The sequence below is a fragment of the Nicotiana sylvestris genome, chromosome 7, assembly GCF_000393655.2.
Source record: "Nicotiana sylvestris chromosome 7, ASM39365v2, whole genome shotgun sequence".
Lineage (NCBI taxonomy): Eukaryota > Viridiplantae > Streptophyta > Magnoliopsida > Solanales > Solanaceae > Nicotiana > Nicotiana sylvestris.
Window position 1 is genome coordinate 68,500,305 of NC_091063.1, and position 18,161 is coordinate 68,518,465.

Consider the following 18,161-nt stretch of genomic DNA (forward strand, 5'->3'; position numbering starts at 1 on the left):
TAAAACAGTTCTCATCCTAATAAAACTTTCCTTTTAGTTTCTCTCATAAATTCAAATTAAAACAAACCACCATATTTTAAATTAGTTTAGATTTTAACTTCTAATTATATTTTAGTAATCATTAAGTTAAATAACTTTGTGACTCAATATACTCCTGGTGTTCAAAATAATTGTGTTTTATAGAATTTCACTCTTTATATGATATTTTTTTCTTATTGATTGAATTCAGATAGAGAGATAATATTCGTCAAAACTTTTACCCCAACAAGAGGATACTTTGGATTGTTTCTAGAAATCATCGGCTTTTTTTCAAATTAAAGCATTTAACTCTCCCTCCGATCTTATTTACTTGACATGTTTATCAAAAATTCTTATTTCTAAATACTTGTAATTTTAGAAAAATCAAGAAAAAATTAATCAAGTCTACCCTAGCATTAATAGTGTGAGCATTTATTGGAGAGATTAATATGATGAATATCAAAGAATAAATTAATAAAATAGTAACGTTTCTTAATTACATTTTCTTAAAAGGGTGCGTAAAAGACAACAAGTAATAAATAGGATAAGAGGGAGTACTAAATCCTATGTGCTTTGTTCTCAGCAATCCAACTTCATATGCATTTCTCCATATGAAGCTTTTTACTTATGTGCCACTATTCTAGAAACACTATAATATATTCAATCCTATCATAGTAGAGATTAAACCAGGAAAAACAACAAAGAGAAGACAAATAAAAAAAGCAAATTTTAGTAGCCCCTTAATCAGAATCATATATTAAAACATTATGTACAAATTACAATAGATATTCACCATATAACACTTCTTCAGAGCTATAGAAGAACGAATTCAAGTTCCCTCATCAAAATGGGGAAAATAACCCTCTCTGTATATTCCATTTTCAAATCTTGCTATATATTCGTAGTAGATATTTTTATTGAATCTGGTTCCACTTCGCTTCCCCAGATTGCCATAAAGGCCCCTAGAAAAATAAAAAGTACAAAATACTACCCATAACTTACGGTATCACCAATATTGACTTTCATATGCTATATTTCAATTTTCAACAAAGATTGTTGAGTCTCCAATCCAGTCTAACTTCATTGGACCCCACAAAATGATGACTTGGCTTGCTGAATGATACGACGTGGCTACTCACCATAAAGGCCGTGACCCGCTCCGAAACCCGAATATCCTCCATCTTCAGCTCTTGCAGTCTCTTCACATACTCCGGCACGTGCACCAGATCCCACACCACCCCTACACCCCCAGGCTTCAGCACCCTTACCACCTCCCCCAAAACTCTCATCCTCTCCGCCGCCGCTGCCGCCGTCTTCTGCCCGAACTCCTTCCCCACCGTGTGCACGAAGGCCGCCGACGCTACCACGTCGAAGTAGTTATCGCTGAACGGAAGCGTCCTCGGGTCACCCGCCCGGCACGTGACGTACTCCTGGACACCTTCAAGCCCTGCAGTTCGGAGAGTGGTGAGAGACCGGGTCGGAGTCGGATGTAACCCGACGACGCGACCCGATGATCCAGATTTCTTAAGCTGTAAAGCGACGGCGTTGAGGAGGATGCCGCGGCCGCAGCCTAAGTCGAGAGCATGCTTGACGGTTGACCAGTCAGTAACGGCGTTGACCATGCGCTGTGCCATTTCCCAGTGGAGGGAAACAGAGGAGTAGAAGATGTTGCCGGCGGCGAAGAAAAGGCAGACGGCGGAGAGAGCAGTGACGGAGCCGGTGAAGCCGGCGGTGAAACGAGCGGCGCTAGCACCAAGTAAGAAATGCTGGAGGAAGTAGCAGATGGGTTCGAAGTAGAGAAGAAAAAGCACTGAAAGAACGGAGAAGAAAATGGCATGAATTAAGAGGAAAATTGGGGTGTGCCAATCGTCAAGACCATAAATTGAGTAGATCTGCGCCCAGTCTCTAGCAGCTTTCCCCATTCTCACCTATAATAAAGAATCTGTAAAAATGAGTAGAAATTGGTCAGGGAAATAGCATAACAGAAGCTACATCCAAAAATCGAGATAGTACAAATAGTTTGAATGAAACTATTGCTTATGGATATGGTAAGGTAAAATAAGAGAGAGAGATAAAAGAACAATAGAACAAACAACGTTGAAGAGAGTGAGAGACAGGCCCATACGCTGATTGTATCAGATCCGAGTGGTGTAAATTGATGATCCCAACGCGGAAAAAGATTGATGGGGTCGGGTTACTCTAACAAGTTGAGAGCAAAAAGCAGTGAGCAAAAGAGTAGTAGTAGTAGTGGAAAGCACGATGTCAGAAGATCAGTAGTCTAGCCTTTCGTAATGGGAAATATCGATAAATTCACAAATAGAAGATTTGGAAATATCAATCCTTTATCACTCTGTATTAATAATAGTGATGTAATTTGCCGCGTTTGTTACTTTGATTCGTCAGATTGTGTGCTTTGATGATTGAGGGTAAAGAGAGAAGAGTTAACAAGAACTGCTTTGTGCAGTACTCAGTGCCCAGTGTGGGGTTATGGCATTGGCATGTTCTAATTCATACTGCATTTATATGCAGAATTATGAGAGTTGTTGGGTTTGGATCGGGTCGGGTAATGGTGGGGCAGGAATATTGAAACAACGACCCGATTAAAGTGTGACTAACTCCATGATTTCACAAGAGTTGTACAAATGGAGGTTTTGGATTATCTTTACGCTATCCAAATCAATACCAATTAGCGTAAAGGCCCGCCGTCTGCTTTTTTCCTTTTAATTTTTCTATCTCAAATTGTTTGGTACTATTATTATTTGAAAGAATAATACTTTTTCCCTTTTAATTCTATGTTTTAAATAGATTTTACTGGAGTAGTATTTAACTATATGTATTGGTCAAAATCTGACCATTGCGGTCAAGCTGACCAATATCTCATCCAAGCGACAAGGCATTGAAAGACGACATGGTCTATTCTACATCTTGCGCTCACGATACCCGTCGAGTCAGAAGAAACAACGTTCAAGGGATGACCAAGACACGCATAGTGTTAGGGAGCATCAAACCAAGTATATAGCAAAGGTCCTATGATTATATATAGGAGGGGAAAACCTTTGGTAAAGGGGGGCAGTTTTTCACTTCTTCCTCTCTCCCTAGTCCCCTCCCATGTAATCTTCATAATGAGAAGAAGAACGAAGCACTCTCCAAGGAAATATGTAAAAGGGTCTCTTCCATTGATTAATGGGATCCGCAATGGAAAGTCTTTCAATAAGATTGGTTACCTCTATCTCATCTTATGTATTTTTTTTCAATTAGTTTATTGATCTAGAGTTTATTATGGTTGACTAAGATTTATCCCTTCATCTTCTTTAATTAATTTGTTCAAAATGGTTCCAATATCTTTTGAGTCAAAAAATTTGGTGCCGTCTGTGGGGATTTCTTAGTGAAATTTCTTAGTCTCTTCCAGATCAAAGACAAGGAACACGATTACCCACCAAAAGGAGCGTTAAGGCAAAGCCCAACCCACGCAGGGCAAAGATGCAGCATAGAAAGGGAAAGAGAGCTGAATATAGTCATCGAATTTAGAAATCATCATCCCATAAACCGTCGAAATACCAGACAAAACGAGCAACGTTACAAACCTACTCTCATTCACCAATCTATCGGATGGAGGTAAGGAAAGTATCATTTTGACTCACCTTCTGTTCTTTGCTCAAGTAGGAACACAAGTGGCACGCGGGTGAGCGAGCAAAGAAACATCTCAATCAGAGAATGGGAAACTACTACAAGACAACCGAAAATATCGTCCGCCGATGACACCTCCACGCCGGAAGGCAGGAATCAGACAAGGAAACTCAAATGTGTGCACAAAACAAACCTAAACGAAACAGCAACGTTTTGTACTCTCCGACGCAAACAATATCGAGCGAACTGGGACTCCCCCAAGGGATGCCTGATTCTCCCAAAAACATGGACTGACGACGGGTTAACATCTCAACAAGTTCGAAACGACACCCTTTAAGGCCAAGGGCCTTCGCCAAAGAGAAGAGTTCGACCTCGATCGAACGACGATGGGTTAACATTTCGATAAGTTCGAAATAATACCCTTTAAGGCCAAGGGCCTTCGCCAAAGAGAAGAGTTCGACCTCGTTCGAACGACAACGGATTAACATTTCGACAAGTTCGAAATAACACCCTTTAAGGTCAAGGGCCTTTGCCAAAGAGAAGTGTTCGACCTCGATCGAACGACGACGGGTTAACATTTCGACAAGTTCGAAATAACACCCTTTAAGGCCAAGGACCTTCGCTAAAGAGAAGAGTTCGACCTCGATCGAACGACGATGGGTTAACATTTCAACAAGTTTGAAATAACACCCTTTAAGTCCAAAGGCATTCGCCAAAGAGAAGAGTTCGACCTCGATCGAACGACCATGGGTTAACATTTTGACAAGTTTGAAATAACACCCTTTAAGGCCAAGGACCTTCGCCAAAGAGAAGGGTTCGACCTCGATCGAACAACGACGGGTTAACATTTCGATAAGTTAGAAATAACACCCTTTAAGTGTCACGACCCCAGTTCGCCCTCCGTGAACTATCATGACGGCACCTAGTCTCTACGACTAGGTAAGCCTAACAATTTGCGGAAAATAGAAATAACATAATAAAACTAACCATAAACTACCGAATTAACATAATGAAGCGTTTAAGATGTCGCTCGGCATATACAATACAAACTCACAAAACTAAACAATATTTGCCAAAACCTGGAATCTCATGAAATCACAAATTTTTGAATGTCTACAAGTATCTAACTCCAGATTATCTAACAAAAAAAATACAGAAGGGCTAATACATAAAGAGAGAATAGAAAGGGACTCCTCGGTCTGGGACGCGGCGGATATGCCTCGAAGTCTCTGGAAAAGTCGCCTCACCTCAAGGGTGATAGGACTGAGTCGAAGTACCTGGATCTGCACATAAAAAACATGCGCAGAAAGGGCATGAGTACACCACAGCAGTACTCAGTAAGTGTCAAGCCTAACCTCGGTCGGGTAGTGACGAGGAAGGTCAAGGCCCTACTGAGGTTAAATGAAAAACAAGATATAACAGTATAGGATACGATAATATAATTAAATACTAATAGTAAGAAGTAACACGTGATAATAGGTATGACAATAACTATAACAGAGGTAAAATAATCACAAAAGGAATACCGCTCATCACAGAAGTAACAACCGGGGATCTCTCAGTATCCCGAGGATCTCTTAGTATCCTCAATATATGCTAGGGATCTCTAGGTATCCCAAGGATCTCTTAGTATCCTCAATATACGTGTTGGGTATCTCTCGGTATCCCGCACCTCAGTCCAAACCAATATAAATGCAGGGGATCTTCCGGGATACCATCCCGTAGTCCCAAAATAAACACACAGCAGCAACACGAAGAATACTCAATTAAATTTAACTTCATACAAAGATAAAACAAGTAATTCTAACCTAGCATGCTACACATAATACAACTAAGTCAGTTTGAGCAAATAAAGCAATTAGTTCAATTAGACATGATTTTCCTAAGCTAACCGCAGGCTTAAATTTCAAGTAGTATAAGCAGGAAGGGAAAAACACCATTTAAATTACTTAATGAAAACAGGATTTTTCAACAATTAGCACAAGTACGCACTCGTCACCTCACATACACGGCATTTCAAATATTAATAATTACCAAATCCTAAGGGGAGTTCCCCCACACAAGGTTAGGCAAGCCACTTACCTCGAACCGGCTCAAAATCAACCCGAAACCATGTTCTTACCACGAGTACTCGACTCCAAATGGCCCAAATCTATTCAATTCAATTGTATAATGTAAATAACACTTCAAGTAACTGATAAATTCTAAGCTAATATGCGAAATTAGGTAAAATAACCAAAACGTCCCTCGGGCCCACGTCTCGGAATCGGATAAAATTTACATTTTTAGAATCCTCATACTCTCACGAGTCTAACCATACCAAAATTATCCAAATCCAATGTTAAATTCCCAATTCAAACTCAAAATTTAGGTCTAAGAACTTTCTCCAAATTTTTCCCCAATTTTCATCCCAAATCCGAAATTAAAGCACAAAACTAAGAATAGATTATAGGAATACAACTAGAAAGGGATTAGGAATCGTTACCCACTGATTTCTTCTTCAAATTCCTCCCGAAATCGCCATCTCCCGAGCTCCAAATTAATTTTTTAACTTTTGAAACTAAACCATCGAAATTCCTATTTTCTGCCCAGTAAATTCGCATATGCAGTCAAAATACAGCTTCTACCCTACCGTTTCAACAGTTGAGGAACCGCTTCTACGATTCTCACTTAAAAACTCCATCTCTGCACCTGTGACCCAGATTCCGCATCTGCTGTCCCGCAGGTGCGGTAACCCATCCGCTTTTGCGGTCCCTGCTCTACTACTTCTTGGCTGCTTCTGCGGCTTGATTTCGCATCTGCAGGAGTCGCACCTGCGGCCTCTCTACCGCAGATGCTGTTATGACAGCAGTCATAAACTTCAACTACAACTTAAATTTTCAAATCTTTCCGTCAACCACCTGAAATCACCCCGAGGCCCTCGGGACCTCAACCAAAAGCACAAATAAGTCTAATACCACTGTTCAAACTTATACGAATCTTCAAAACACCTCAAACAACATCAAATCAACCAATTAGCATCGGATTCAAGCTTAAGAACTTCAAAACTCTCAAATTATGCTTTTGATCAAAAAGTCTATCAAACCTCGTCCGAATGACCTGAAAATTTGCACACACACCACATTCAACACTACGAAGCTACTCCAACTTCCAAAATTCCATTCCGTCCACGATATCAAAATCTCACTATCAAACTGGAAACTTCAAAAATTCAACTTTCGGCATTTCAAGTCTAAATTAGCTACGAACATCCAAAACACAATCCGAACATGCCCTTAAGCCCGAAATCACCCAACGGAGCTAACGAAAATGACAGAATTCCATTCTGAGGCCGTCTATACACTGTTCCAACTACGGTCCAATTATAACACTTAAGCTCTCATTTAGGGACTAAGTGTCCCAAAACACTCCGAAACTCAAAAACCGAATACCCCGACAAATCAAAATAGCAGAAACAAACACAGGGAATGCAATTAATAGGGGATCGGGGTGTTAATTCTTAAAACGACCGGCCGGGTCGTTACATTAAGGCCAAGGGCCTTCCCCAAAGAGAAGACTTCGACCTCGATCGAACGATGACGAGTTAACATTTCAACAAGCTCAAAATAATACCCTTTAAGGACAAGGGCCTTGGCCAAAGAGAAGCGACCTCGATCAAACGACGATGGGTTAACATTTCGATAAGTTCGAAATAATACCCTTTAAGGCCAAGGTCCTTCGCCAAAAAGAAGAGTTCGACCTTGATCGAACGACGACAGGTTAACATTTTGACAAGTTCGAAATAACACCCTTTAAGGCCAAGGGCCTTCACCAAAAGGAAGAGTTCGACCTTGATCAAACGACGATGGGTTAACATTTTGACAAGCTCGAAATAACAACCTTTAAGGCCAAGGGCCTTCGCCAACAAGAAGAGTCCGACCTCGATCGGACAACGACGGGTTGATCTTTTGACAAAAGTTGGAAATCACGCCCTCTAGGCCATGAGTCATCGGCAAAGAGAAAATTTGAAATATTCCTAAGGCCAAGGGCCATCAGAAAATATAAAGGGAAAGAAAGACCGGGACTCGCCATACAGGAATCTTCCTCGCACCAAAGTCACGAAAAGCAAAACGAAGAAAAAGTACAAGGCAAATAAAAACGAAAAATTCTTCTTTATACAAAGTCACTCGTAAACGGTCGCAGATTACATACGGCTTGAAGCAATAGTCTAAAAAAAAGAGAAAAAAAAGAGAAAACAGACAAAGACAACTATCTTTTCACTCGGCGTCATCATCACCACCCTCTTCACCATCATCTCCAAGAAATTCTCCCTCAGCATCCGTGCCCTCACCAGCTTCCGGCGTCGCTGAGTCATATCCACAATTGACACAAGCCTCTCGCGCCTTCGCCTATGCGGCCTCGGTAACATTGCCCGCCTCCCACAAACTCTTATATATATCCCGCTGGGCTTTAGCATGAACCCAAATCTCGTGCAAGTGGTGGGGGATGGTGGCGGAGGAAGACTATATTTGAGCCAACGGTTGCTTCTTTTCAGCCTCTAGAGCGGCGACTCGATCTCCCAAGACCGACGTTTCTCAATCGATCTCACCAGTACATTCATCAAGCTTTGCCTCCCGTAGCGTGGTCGTCGCCCTTTCTGTTTCCTGCTCGGATTGGAGGACACAGATAGTATTCTCTAGGTCCGCCGCCCTTGCCGTAGCCGAGGACCAGGCACTCTAGATACTCTCCAACCCGGCAACCTTTCTTTCTAACTCGGCCAACTTTCCCATCCACTCCGCACTCATCGCCTTGACCTTGATAAGATTCTAATCCATTTCGGCCTGCATTAACCTCAGTCTCCCCTGCAGATAGTCACACTCTGCAGCTACTCCCTTGCCTAACTCAAGCTTTTCGTCATTCGCGCGAAGTTGCTCCTCGAGCAAACTATTTCTGCGAACGGCCTCCATCAATTGCTAGTCTCTCTTCTCCAATTCCTCACTGAGAGATCGAGCACTAGGATTCTCCCTCAGCCGCTCGTTCATTTCATGGCATTTGTTGCGATAGCATCAATACTTCTCCAACATCTCCAAGAAAATCTTGGCCCGAATGTCGACCCTGTGAATACTCTTCACTTCCACCATGTACGTCTGAAAAAACAAGAGGGTCAGTTAAAACCATATCACCGAGAAAAATGAGAGGAGTATAAAAGAAAAGTGTAGCGTACTCTCAAGCCCAGAGCGGCCAACTCATTCATCAAATCGATATCAGGAAAATTCCGGAGAGCCTCATTCTCGCTAGCGGAGCACAAAATGTCGAACTGTGGCACCAGATCCTCCATGTCCCCTAGGAGATTAACATCCGAAGAGATCTAAAGAATACGGGACGGGCCTCCCGCATGAACCACTGAATGGGTGACACCTCCTCAAACATCCTGACATCATCAGGATCGAGGTCCGACTCGGATTTATAGTCGTCGATCACGACGCCCTTTCCTCTTTTAGCAGCTGAGGAAGCACAACCAGGTATAGAGAACGAGGGAACGTCCGAAACCACAACAGCGGCCTCAGAAATCTAGCCCTCTATCACGACAGGTTGCTGATCAATGACAGTGGCAGGAATCTCTGTCGACGGGATCGATACGACGACTGGCTCTATCTCTACGGGCGAAGTGGTATCAGTCCCCGCCCCAAATCCCGTCAAGGGAGAGTCGTTCAGATGTATTACAGTTGGAGGGGTTGCCTCGAATTCCATTCGCCGCCTCTTGGACGACCCTTATTCTCTCTCAATACGGGGAGATTCACCCGTCAGATGAGCGACACGAGTCGGAACCTCAGTTTGAGAAGTGGACTCCGTAGGAATCACAACAGCCACAGACTCAACTGAAGTAGCCCTCGGTGAAGACCGAGCAGTAGGTGCTGTAGCAGGGCGGGCAGACGATGTAGGCTGACGAAAAGCTAATGGAAGAGCCCTCGCTCTCTGCACTCTCCCTGGAATCGACAAACAGCACATAAGAAACTAAGTAAAAAGAGAGGAAAAATAACAAACGCAAACGACATCTCACCTGTAAGGGGCCTGCATCCAAATTTTTCATAAAAGGCCGACCATGTGCGAATCCCCGCCGTATGGGGAAGGGCACTCACCCACTCGCGGATACCTTCGACAGATAGAGAGGGAAATTTCTTAGCTGTAGAGACATAACAGGGTTTAGTACTGTAACAGAAAGCGGTCAGGCATCTCTCCGACTAATAACATAAGAAACTTACGTGCAAAGTTCCACTTCTCAGGGAACCCCATTGGATCCGCCACAATGTGCTCGGTCCGCACATAGAAATAATTCTCGTAGAAACGAAGGTTAGCCCTATCGTCCATTTTCACCACCAGACTCTTCGACCCCCGAGGGCGCATGTGAATCATCGTGCCGTGAATGAGTTGAGAGGCGAAGATATTGAGCATGTGATCTCACGACCGGTGAGTTCTGCAAACTTGAGCAACATAAGGAACAACTTATATAGGTACGATGAAAGTTGGGCGTGGCATACCTCATAAAAACGGTAGAAATCTACCACCAGGAGAGGGAAAGGAAGTGTGTATCCAATAAGAAAGGGGTAGGCGTAGAACACGCAGTACCCGGGGTGGTCAAAATGGACTATGTCGTTCCTTACCGCCGGCCGCATGTCAAAGTAACTGGGGATTCCCCACCTAGCTTTCAACTCTGCAATACTTTCCTCTTTTATAACAGAGGGGACAGGTTCTGGCTCCACTCTGGCGCGACTGCAGAAGTCGGTCCATTCTCTCCTAGGACGAGGCCAGATCTCGGCTACCGACGAGGCCTCCTCATATTCCACCACTTCTACTCCTCCGGTGGGAAGAGCAACATTTTTCGGTGCCAGAATTGTGACATGGAGGTCAGCGCAAGAAGAATCACCAGCCATTGTGTCAATTTGGTATAGTAAAAAGACAATGGAAAGGAAGGATGAAAGTTTTCGGTTAACTGGGGGCGAGTGAAAATTAGGAGTATGAGGAAGAAAGTATATTCAGAAAACTCTTTTAAGCAAAAGGCAAAGAAGTGTGCTAATCGAATGGTGTGTTCCTTCTATTTATAAGAGACATAAATCCCCCCAAGCATGAAACTCAAGAGCCGGCAATCGAATCTGATAGGGCACAAAATGTTTCGATTCTCTAGGAACGTGTGTCATAATGGCGGTAACCACAAAACAACATTTCAATCCAAACGATGTTTCGGTTCCGAAACTGCCGCAACGGTCCAAGGATATTGAAAGAGCGACGTCACCTCACTTAAAACCTAAGGAGCATAACCAAGGGATAAGTAGTCAGATTTCTCTCAGATTTGTAGAAATCATGATCCGTCTGCCTGGCCCGACAGAGGACGACCCCGACAGAAGAGGGACTAACTGTATTGATCAAAATCTAACCGTTACGGTCAAGTTGACCAACATCGCGTCAGCGACAAGGCATCGAAAGACGACATGGTCTATTCTACATCCCGCGCTCACGATACCCGTCGAGTCAGAAGAAACAACATTCAGGGGACGACCAAGACAGATATAGTGTGAGAGAGCGTCAGACCAAGTACATAGCAAATGTCCCATGATTATATATAGGAAGGGAGAACCTTCGGGAAAGGGGGGCAGTTTTTCACTTCTTCCTCTCTCCCTAGTCCCCTCCCTGTAATCTTCATAATGAGAAGAAGAACGAAGCACTCTCCAAGGAAATATGTAAAAGGGTCTCCTCCATTGATTAATGGGATCCACAATGAAAGTCTTTCAACAAGATTGGTTACCTCTATCTCATCTTATGTATAATTTTTCCAATTAGTTTATTGATCTGGAGTTTATTATGGTTGACTAAGATTTACCTCTTCATCTTCTTTAATTGATTTGTTCAAAATGATTCCAATATCTTTTGAGTTAAACATTATATTTATGTAGTAATTAATTATGTTAATTTACTTTGTGATTTTTTTTAATTAATGTACAAAATCATCTGCAACAATGAGAATTAAGTGGGTGGACCCATGTACTCCAAATCATGAACTACTAAATTATAAATAAATAAAAAACCAAAGAGAGTAATTGTAGTAAAATGTCGGAAAAGTTTCGATTCTCAAGTAATATATAAAAGCTACAGACATCTGTTCACATAATTATTAGGGGTAATGAAAGCCTAATTGAATATTTTATTAATTTGTTTAAAAAATAATGAATTTTTTCCATCCTATACCATATATGAAACCTTATTACAAAAAATGTGCATAGTTTCATATTTATCCGCCATGTTCACAATTATTCTACAAATATTATACCATTCATTAAATACCAATTATTAGGAGCTGATTCCTTCCTAATTAGGCGCGCTACAAATCTGGAACTAAATATTCTATATTCCTATTTAGGCGCGCTATAATTATGGAAGTAAATATTCTTCTAGATATTTCATTAAATAAGAAATCATTGTAGCATTAAAATTCCTTATTTAGATATCTCTAATTATTTTTTCTCTTTGAGAGATCAAATGACGTGAATAATCAGAGAAACAGAGTATGAGACCGGCTTTTGAAAATTGTTCCTTTTTTCACCTAATCTTCCTGCTTATAGTCTCACTTAAACTTGTAGCTGAAAATATCGTTATATTTTTTTTGCATGAAAAATAATAAGTTGGCAAATCTAATAGTTGATGTCACTAGGTAGTATTTTTCAAACTCGACAAAGTAGTTGATGTAGCTTTCTAACATATTTCCCTCAATCTATAATTGAAAATACTGTAATGAATCTTTAATATTATGTCTAGTCGAAAATCTCAATTAAACTACAATCGAATGGGAATTTGGATATTAAAATTCAATATACCTGGTTTGTAGATATTTTGTAGATGAATTGTAGATTATTTGTATTATGATTGTAGATACTTTGTTTTTTGTTTTCACAAATCAAAAATGACTAAAACTTCTACAAATCCTTTGCAAAAAACGCAATTATATCGAAAATTCCAATTAAACTACAATCGAATGGGAATTGGGATATTAAAATTTAATGTACCCATTTTGTAGATATTTTGTGGATAAATTGTAGATTATTTGTATTCTGATTGTAGATGCTTTGTTTTCTGTTTTCACAAATCAAAAACGACTAAAACTTCTACAAATCTTCTGCAAAAAATGCAATTATGTCGAAAATCCCAATTATGCTACAATTGAAATGGGAATTGGGATATTAAAATTCAATGTACCCAGTTTGTAGATATTTTGTAGATAAATTGTATATTATTTGTATTCTGATTGTAGATGCATTGTTTTCTGTTTTCACAAATCCAAAACGACTAAAACTTCTACAAATCTTCTGCAAAAAACACAATTATGTCGAAAATCCCAATTATGCTACAATTGAAATGAGAATTGGGATATTAAAATTCAATATACCCAGTTTGTAGATATTTTGTAGATAAATTGTAGATTATTTGTATTTTGATTGTAGATGTATTGTTTTCTATTTTCACAAATCCAAAACGACTAAAACTTCTACGAAATCTTCTGCAAAAAACGCAATTATGTCGAAAATACCGATTAAGCTACAATTTAATGGGAATTGAGATATTAAAATTCAATGTACCCAATTTGTAGATATTTTGTAGATAAATTGTAGATTATTTGTATTCTGATTGTAGATGCATTGTTTTCTGTTTTCACAAATCCAAAACGACTAAAATTCTACAAATCTTCTGCAAAAAACACAATTATGTCGAAAATCCCAATTATGCTACAATTGAAATGGGAATTGGGATATTAAAATTCAATATACCCAGTTTGTAAATATTTTGTAGATAAATTGTAGATTATTTGTATTCTGATTGTAGATATATTGTTTTCTATTTTCACAAATCCAAAACGACTAAAACTTCTACGAAATCTTTTGCAAAAAATGCAATTATGTCGAAAATACCAATTAAGCTACAATTTAATGAGAACTGAGATATTAAAATTTAATGTACCCAGTTTGTAGATATTTTGTAGATTATTTGTATTCTGATTGTAGATGCTTTGTTTTCTGTTTTCACAAATCAAAAATGACTAAAACTTCTACAAATCTTCTGCAAAAAACGCAATTATGTAGAAAATCCGTTTTAACTTTAAAAATCAACATCCACACCCCTTCTACAAAGTCATCATCTACCAAAATTTCTTTTCCTTTTCGTTTGACTCGTTTGCCTGGTGTAGAAGTTTCTCCAGCATCTACATCATGTGTTTGTTTGGTTCTTATCTCGGCTCTGATTTGTCGGGGAGAGGAACTATGAGTAGTCTCTGCAATTGCATGTGGAGATTTGCCTTGCTTTTTGGGTGATTTTGGTGATAAAATACCCAAATCGACTGAGGGTATATCGGCTACTGTTGATTTTTTAGGACTTTGTTTCGAAGCTTTGTTGTTCTTCATTGATGAACTTCAACTGAAGTAAAATGGGGAACCAATTTTGTTGAAGGGTTTCTTCAATTTTCCGTGAATTTAGAGGGAGAATTTAGTTTCAGAAGATGGAAAATGGTAAAAAGAACGCGGGTATGGGTAAAACGTGGGTGGGGCTGAGGGGTTAGGAGAAAGAAACGTGGGATGAGTGGGGATACTAGGATATACAGATTCCTTTAATTTTAAGGAATAAAAAACGTACAATTAATTATATCCTTAATTAATTATGGTATAGAATTGATAATTTGATATACTAAATGTAAATAAGTCAAACCTTAAACATTGAGGGTAATGTGACACATAAATGTAAAAATTTTAAGTTGTGACATCTTGATTAGTAGACTATTGCATATGGACTCTGTAATTTTCCTTCCGCTGAAACTTTTTATCCATACAAGTATTATATTTACATCGATGTACTTAGCACATCGATATAAGTCAATATTTTGTCGTGTTATGGTATTATGAAAATAAATGTTGTTAGCAACTAGCCAATTCAATAGGAGAAGATGAAAGGCGGTTCGGGATTTAAAAAAGAATTTCATGAAAATAAAACTGGCTTAAAGTTGTGGACTTGCGCCAATCAAGGGATTGTTTAGTCAATAGGAAACAAGAATAAACAGACTTATTGTATCTTATTATTGCAATCTTCTTTAACAATACCTTTAGGAGCCAAGTCAATAACCTACTCCTTCAAAATTCAGACTTTCAAACTTCAAACTGTTTCTCAATTCTTTTCTTTATTTTAAAATAATATATATTATCTTTAATTAGATGTTTCGTGTTCGAGTTTTAGTTATAAAATATGAAGTTGCCTTTATTAACAAAATTTTTACATTTTAATATAGAATTTTTCGAAGTAAAATTAAATTTAATCGGACTTCAATACGGATACTGAATACCAAACGTGAAACCAAAAGAAAATGTTGTATGCATCTTTAGAATCATCACTCGGTTTCTATTTCGTTGTCACTTTTCTTCTCCGTTAATTTAAATATGAGTGGAATACTCCCTAAGATTTTCTAAGATGCCACTTTTTTCAACACGCATTACGCCATAAGACAAGTTTACCCTTTCTTGCATGATTCTTGCATAATATTAAGGAGCTCATACTAAAGGGTTTTTCGTCATTTGGATGAAAAGCAACTTTATTTTTAAATCTTCCCCCCCCCCCCCCTCAAAATCTGTTACATTCGTAATAATAAATGTAATAAGAAGTACTTTAAAAAAGAGATAATGGATTCCAAAAGTGAATAACGCGGGAATTGCTAAAATTGATTAAATTAACATAGATGGGGATAGTGATAGAATAGGTAATTTTTTCTTTCATGTGACGGTGCTTTAATTTCCTAGTAGAATATTATGCATAAAATTATTATTATTTTCCCTTTTCAGCTCTTGTTAAATCAAAGTGGAAAAAGTTATGGCAATACTTTTTCTAGTGTAAACGAGCAAAGAAGGTTGCAATAAAAAGTCTAAAGTGAACTACGTACACTATCCTATCCAAGACTTGGAACGCTCGCTAGTTGATAGGAAAAACACACATAAGAAGACAAGAGATGCCTCTCTGTATTCCAGTTAGTGTATGAGTCCAATCATCAGCTAATAAAATCTTATCTTAAGGCTATGAAATTGAATAAAATTATCAGACGTTCGGACTAGTTGACTCGAATTTGAAAGGAACAAAAAATACATATTTGAAGTCCTACTTGAAAAGAGTATTTAGAAGTTGAAATTAGTGTTTAGACATTTAATTTACTTAGAAAAAAAATTTGTAAAAGTTGAAAGTTATTCGAGTGAAAATTATTATTTCACTTGAAACACCTCACAAACTATTATTTTAATATCTAATCAATATTTCAAATGCTGATAAAGCCAAATCAACCTGTATTAGCAAATACTTAAGTAATGTTTAAAATATTAAAATAAAATATGACACTTGATTTGAGGTATACTTATTACAACTGAACGTTTATATTGATCCAATAAATACATTATATATGTTCTTATAAATATGGGTATCATTAAATTCAAAAATTAATTAATATATATTCTCACATTTAATGTATTATATAATCGTAATAAATTAATATAATTTGACATAAACACATTCGCGAATAAATTTTTACAGTCACCCCTAACTTGATCAAGCCGCTCCAAAGTCCAAACTGGCTTTGGAAGGAAGGGACTATAGAAGGACGTGGCACAATCCATGTATATTATATAGAACTGGACGTATGATTTTCGCCGTCAAATCTTTCAACTTTTACATTTCTTTTTTGGAAAGTTCACGTCTAATTGAAACTGCAACTCCCAATTTTCTCTTTTCATATATATACTTTTTATATTCAATCAATATCCAATATTGTGCATATCGGTGTTTTAAAAGATGAAGACTTTGAGGCGAAACATTTTATTTGGCATGGAAAGGCGTAAGCCTCGAAATATGGGGCGAAAGTCCCATAAATTTTAGATTTATTAAGTTATAAATTAATAAAATGGAAAGATAATCACAAAAAATATATAAAATACATTAAAGTTTAAGAAAATTAAAAAAATAATTAAAAAACTCACAAAAATAAAAACTCTGGAATTTTTAAATAAATATAAATAATGCAATAGTGTTAAATTTGCTATAAACTAAAAATCAATTATAACATCTTATCTTTCACACAATTAAAAGATCACAATATTTTAAGAAATATTATCAAATTATATAATTTACCTCTTCAAAAGTTAATAATCAATAAGCTCATCAACAATTAAAATTTAAAATATTACTCCTCGTGAGTAAATATAAAATTACTTTCAAATAGAAAAATAATAAAAGTTTGATAGTTTTGAGAGATATAGGGCGGAAATATGAATACCTATGGCAAGTGAAAATGTAAACTTAGGTTATTCAAATGATATTCACTCTCCAATGTTCTCAATTAGTAAAACTACAATACTATGACTCGCTATTTAAGCTATTCTCAATCTTCATATTTCTATAGATTAATAAAACTTGATTTACTTATTTGGTAAAGAAATTTGAGTGTCAGCAACACTAATTGAGGAACTTGATGCATGATTTGTGCAAAAAAACTATTAGGCGAGCGCCGAACAAAGAGCATTAACCGTGTTTTGGGCGCACAAACGGACGCTTGGGGCATAAGTTTCAAAGAACTAAGCCTCACATGTGATCCTCGGGGCGTTTTTATAGTGCCGGTACCAGGATGAGTCCCAAAAAATCCTATTAAAACAGTGATCCATATGCTTTAAAACTGGGAGAGAGACACATCAAATGATACTCCATTCAGCAGAATTGAAAAGCAAAGAATCCAATTAATGATGCGTAAAAGGCTAAATTATCTAAATGGAACATTAGTTATCGGATACCCTATTTTTCTGTAAAAATTGCGCGGGGCATCTTATTTGGTCGCCCCCATTTAATCTATACCCATTTTTTTAAAAAACTTTTAATTTGTACCCACTTTTTAAATAACTTCAGCCCCCTTTCTCTTCCTCCTTCTCCTCCTTCATTTTCTTCTTCTTCTTCTTTTCTTTCTAAAGATTAGCAATGTAGTTAATTTTAATGATTGGCTATGTACTTGTTTGTATGGATTTCAGTTCCTCTTCTCCTTCTTGACTTTGTCTATGCTTCCTCCTCGCCGTGTTGCATATTGCTTTTTGCTGGTGAAACGAGAAAATAGTTTTCATTGTACCAAATTAAACACCCATATTGTACGTACCTGATTTGATCTTCTCAATGCTTCATATAATGCATTTTTGTGTTTAGACTTCAACACACTATAATATTTTTTGTTGGGTAATAGTGGATTCTTGAAGCTTAGAAACTAAAATAATGAGTATACCAAACTAGCTTTCTGTAGCAATAAACATACCCTACAACATGCTGGAGTTAATCCAAGGTTGAGAAGAGCTGTAGCAATAAACATACCCTACAACATGTTGAAGTTAATCCAAGGTTGAGAAGAGCAAGGCTGCAGAGACTAATAAGCCGAAGAGGCCTACAACATGCTAAAGTTAATCAAATATAGAACAAAAATTTCAGCTCTAGAG

At 38.0% G+C, this 18,161-nt stretch overlaps 1 protein-coding gene across 1 annotated transcript; it reads right to left on the reverse strand.

The window, feature by feature from the left end:
• Window positions 1-745: 745 nt before the first annotated feature.
• Window positions 746-2,512, reverse strand: LOC104217826 (uncharacterized). The gene is made up of 2 exons (XM_009768158.2): window positions 2,144-2,512; window positions 746-1,960 (listed from the first exon to the last, which is right to left on the reverse strand). Exon 2 carries the CDS (start codon window positions 1,938-1,940, stop codon window positions 1,062-1,064), a length of 879 nt encoding a protein of 292 aa, XP_009766460.1. The 5' UTR covers window positions 1,941-1,960; window positions 2,144-2,512; the 3' UTR covers window positions 746-1,061.
• Between the last annotated feature and the right edge of the window lie 15,649 nt (window positions 2,513-18,161).